The sequence below is a fragment of the Nestor notabilis genome, unplaced genomic scaffold, assembly GCF_000696875.1.
Source record: "Nestor notabilis isolate BGI_N333 unplaced genomic scaffold, ASM69687v1 scaffold11498, whole genome shotgun sequence".
NCBI lineage: Eukaryota > Metazoa > Chordata > Aves > Psittaciformes > Psittacidae > Nestor > Nestor notabilis.
The window spans coordinates 4,014-9,330 of NW_009939668.1; the positions used below are offsets into that span (position 1 = coordinate 4,014).

At 34.6% G+C, this 5,317-nt stretch overlaps 1 protein-coding gene across 1 annotated transcript; it reads left to right on the forward strand.

The window, feature by feature from the left end:
* Nucleotides 1-614: 614 nt before the first annotated feature.
* LOC104409944 (CUB and sushi domain-containing protein 1-like) lies at nt 615-4,302 on the forward strand (the record flags this gene model as incomplete). The annotated part of the gene is made up of 4 exons (XM_010019978.1): nt 615-791; nt 1,460-1,639; nt 2,984-3,157; nt 4,129-4,302. Coding segments are annotated over 4 exons (705 nt in total), but the record flags the coding sequence as incomplete, so codon positions are not given.
* Nucleotides 4,303-5,317: the final 1,015 nt, after the last annotated feature.

The following is a 5,317-nucleotide window of genomic DNA, read 5'->3' on the forward strand; positions in this document are numbered from 1 at the left end:
ATTGGCTGGTCCATTGGAAAAAAAGCCGAACTATTAAACCCTCCCAAAAAAGCAACGTGTAGTCAAACTGAAGTACACAATTGTCAAATCTTGGATGTAAGAAGCTAAACATAGTCATTGTCTTAATGTGTAGCTACAGATGCTGCAAAGATATGGAGGCCAATACAGGATGTATGTACTTTTCTTGATTAAAAAAAAGAAATCGTCAGGAAGATCATAGTTTACTGTTTATGCATTTTTACAATTGAAAGAAGAGATACTAGAAGACAGGAAGAGAACAGAAAAACATTCTCAAAGGCAAACAGAAGCACAGGTCTGTCAGAAAGTCCTGAATGAGCTTTCTTCTCTCCAGTGACTGTATTGTGTGGAATGAAACAAGCAGTGCAAACTATTTGAATTAGCAATAGAAGAAACAAAACAAAACAAATGCAAGTAAAGTCAACATATTAACAAAGAGAAAAAACATACTTATTCAAGAATACACGTATTAAACATTTTCTTACTAAACTTGCTGTAATTTTTTAAAGAGATGGGCTATTGACCTATTGTTTTTTCTTTTTTCAGTTAGTCACCTATCATGAAAATACTGATTTTTTTTACCCTTTTCTTCACAGCTGTGTCTTGTGGGAACCCTGGCACCCCAGCCAATGGTATGATAATATACACGGATGGAATATTATTTTCCAACTCAGTTATTTATGCCTGCTGGGAAGGATACAAAACTTCAGGGTTAACTACCAGACATTGTACTGCTAATGGGACGTGGACTGGCACTGCTCCGGACTGCACAGGTCAGAAATTAACTTTCTTCCTTTAAAGCCTTAAGGTAGTAAGTCATCCAGCCTTCCTACTGAAAATGATTATTTTGATAGATAAAATAACACATTTCTTTCTCATTCGTCTCTTTCATAATATACATGAATACATGAATACATGTAAAATACACAAATATTTCATATATCTAAAGGGACATGCCCTTTTAAAAAATACTGGATGTTTCCAAAACTGTCTTTTTTAAAGGTGGATACACAGGTAACTTTTTGTGTTTATTTACCTCATGAATATCAACATTAAAGTATAACATTATTCCAAAAATAGCTGTTCCTCTAGCTGTTTCCTTTAGCCTGGAATCATATTACACCATCAACATTAGGCATAATGTGGCAGATCTCACTATGGAGGAAGAAAAATGCCTGTCAAAGCTACCACTAACATAACAGTCTGCAGTAGAGCATACCAGCTTAAGATACTGTATTTAAAAAGCATAATATTTGTCCCAGAAATTGCAATGCTTCAAAAATACTAATTTTTAATTAAAAATTAAAGATTATTTTTGTGAGAAATATATTGATCAAAATTGTTCCTTTGTGCAGTAAAAAACTGACATTAGCTATACGTAGTTCAGTATTTCATTCCATGTTTATTGAAAAAAACCTACCTTTTTTTTTTCCCTCACTAGTAATCAGCTGTGGAGATCCAGGTGCATTAGCAAATGGAATTCAGTTTGGAAATGATTTTACCTTTAATAAGACAGTCAGCTATCAGTGCAATCCAGGATACTTGATGGAGCCTGCCAGTTCATCTACTATGCGTTGTATAAAAGATAGCACTTGGAACCAGAGTAAACCAATTTGCAAAGGTGTGCGTTTGAACTTAATTGTTTTACAAATACTGTTTTGATGCTATATGTGAAAGTCATTAATCAGTGTCTTTATTTATAAAAAAATTGTCAAAATATTCTCTGGGACAATTAATATGAAAATGAACTAAAACATTTAGGTAAGTATTTCTGTAAAATTTGTATTTATTTTGCACATATGCTGTGCTATAATATTAGTTAGAATAGCGACATTAATGACTACTAGAATGAAATCAGTCTTCAATGAAGATTATCAGAGTGCTCAATTTAAAACACTAGGAACAAAGTACCCATTTTCTTTCAGGGGACCTTTTATCTTGGATTAGATGGCCAAAATTCTGTAAAGGGATCCTTTATAGAATTTCATGGAAGCCAAACTTTCTATAAAAGATTCCCTTGTTGCAGTAGTGCAGTCATCATAAATAGCCAAAAGATGCTTCACAAATAGCTAATTAGAAGTGCCAACATAAAGGTCATAGTGGGGATGAGGCTGAAAGACAAATAAGGCAGCCTGGTGAAAATTGTTAGCACTACTACAGTAGCTGAGGGAGTAAATTTTACAGCCTAGAGTGTCTTAAAAGGCCTAGACTGCCAATGTATCTAGCACCGCTTTAACCAATGTCTAAGTCTAGCCTACTAATTAAATTTTGGCATCTGTATTTGACTGACCACATTTTCTGTTGTAAAAATAAATGGTTGAGGTATTTTCTAGTTGTGATTTTTTGTTGAAAGAACTGATGTGTAAATATAAACTTGGTCATTCCAGTTTTCATAATTTTGGGCACTCTTTCAGAAGCTGGAAAACATAAAATTTTTAAAGAGTCGTAGCCACTGACTAACAAAAAAGTCAGTGTCCATCGTGTGCTGAAAACCTTAGAAAACAAGCAGGTGAATTTTAAAAAGTCATATTAAGGACTTCGAAAAGTGCTGCAAAATCAGTTCAAAATACAATCCAAATATTTAGAATTGTAGATTCATAGAAACATATTTATTTAAAGAAATCATATTTATTGAAAACATGTACTTAGCTCAGTAGCCTGTTGCAAATAATAATCAGTAATGAATATGTAATGAAGAGATTCAGAACTAGGTAAGCTATATACTCTTCTGGCTTCCAGCAACTTAGAGCTCATGGTCTTCCTAAATTTAGAGGTTGTATTTTTGTATTTAAAGTGGTTTTCTGTCTATTACAGACTGCTTTGTCAGCACAGGAATGCTTTGTTGGAACTGAACAGTATGAAATACTTTTATTTTTTTTGTTTCAAAAATATGAGTAGATACTATGTTGCATTCTCCTAAACCCTATAAAGTCTTGAAATTGAAACTTCTGTTTTTGTGACACAGCTATTACCTGTGGCCCCCCTCCAACAGTACTGTACGGGAAGGTGGAAGGATCTGATTATCGCTGGGGTGCCAGTGTGAGTTACAGCTGTGCAGAAGGCTATCAGCTATCTAACACAGCTATTCTCTCCTGTGAGGGTCGAGGAGTTTGGCGGGGAGACATCCCACAATGTTTGCGTAAGTTTTCGGAATACAGCTGTGTTGGGCTTCACCAAAGCTACAATCAGTTGTCTCAGGTGATGATAGTAAATTTCTCAAAGTATAAAAAGGACTCAGCTAGATCAGGTAATACATGGATTGCTGCAGGATTCCCCCTGCTTCTTCCAAAAAGCGTATGTTATTATTATGTTGTTGAAATCATTATGAAATTGAGTGGTTGTGCCCATTGAAGGTTATGGTCTTCTTCCTTTCCCCAAAGTCTCCTCCATCTCTTATCACCTAATTGGACCCATCACCATTTGCTTTACTGATAATCTTTTCAAATGTTCTGAATTTATCTTGTGGTGAGCATGATTAAAATTTTCCCTTACACTTTTTTTTTGCTTCCCTGTTTCCATTTCTATTAACAGGCGAAAACACAGATCCTAACCCTTAAGCTCATAGCCTTGATCTCCCTTTTAAATTATTCTTTTCTTATCTGAAGGTGACTACACACCCTCATATCTTGTTTGTATTTGTTTTTCAGCTTCTTCTAAATCTGCCAACTCACCTCTTTCAGTGCTTGAAATCTTGTCAGAGCTCTGACAAACATTTTTCCTTTCGCTTAACTAGGGCAAAAATTTCCAGTCTACTCATCCAAGGGTGACCAACGTGAAAACTGGATACACTTTGAAGCATTGCAATATAGCGTTGTCTAATTTAAAATGACTTTGTCATCCAAATCTAATCAGCATTTAAGTGTCTCAATTAAAAGGTCTATTTTTCCAGGTTAAGTTTTATGCTTATAATGACTATAACAGTATCAGTTAATTTTAAATTACTATCAAGAATTTATCTGAGCTATAGCTACAATCCTACACAGGTAAATGAACATAGCATTTGCACTCATTGTCAGCATGCCTGACTTGCACATAAAACAACGTAGAATACTTATGTTGAAGCATGTTCATCTTTTAATAACATTTTTTTCCCCCTTTTTTATTTATTAGCTGTGTTTTGTGGTGATCCTGGTACTCCAGCTGAAGGACGTCTCAATGGAAAAAGTTTCACCTACAGATCTGAAGTTAGCTTTCAGTGCAGATCCCCTTTTATTCTAATAGGCTCTTCAAGAAGATTCTGTCAAGCAGATGGTACCTGGAGTGGAATTCAGCCAACATGCATTGGTAATAGCACTACTTATGCTGTTTCTACTGAGAATATTCTTGATAAACTATTACAGTATCATTAATCTAGCAATTAGCTTTCCAAATATAGAAAATGTCTGTGTAATATAAAAAGAACCAGATAAATAGTGTTATATTTTGAGTATAAAAATTTTAGGATAAACACAATCACATATGAAGTCATTTGTAAATTTACATGATTGCTTGTCTCCTGGGAATGCAGAATGTCAATAAATGCAAGCAAGTAAATTTGTTCCATTTATTTTTAGAATCTTTTAGATTCACAGAACACTTCTGCAGATTAAAGACCAGATTCTGCCACCGAAGAGTTACAGGCATTTGCCATTAATCGATGCTAGATAAAAAGGTTTTAGAGTTTGTGAAAGTGGTTTGTACAAGCTCAAAAAGATGAAGCATGCTGGGTCTGATCTTTTGAAATTCTGATAAACTGACAAGTATTATCAGTTTCTGATTGACTGATGTGCAACTGATAAGCTTTTAAAAAGCATGTTACATAAGCAGACTAACGGGGAGAAATGCTGGACAATTGTAACTTCCACTGACATCAGCATTTGCTCCAACTTGCAGTGACTTGATAGAGATACTGATTTTGGGGTTATAATAGAAAAATTGTCTCTGATATTTCTAAACAAACACATTTAGATTGGTTTGTGGCCCATTTGTATATTTTGCTGTGGCTGAGATACTGGCTTTGTGGACGAGCTGGCATGGGCACACTGAGAAAGTGTAGGAAGTGTGATTATTTGAAGCTGCCTGTGTTTGTAATTTAAGACATTAACACTCAACACAATTATTTGATACGAATTCAAAACTCCTTCTGACCATAGTTTTTTATAAACTGGGCAATCTATCTTACATCTCTGTTTTGTAACAGAGGCAAGAAGGTTTACAAAAGCTAAATCTCAGATCTGTTGTGAAGAATCAAATTTGAAAATGTCATAATGGCATTTAGATTTTTATTTTATATAGCTGTCCTGGGTTCAGCTACAGCAGT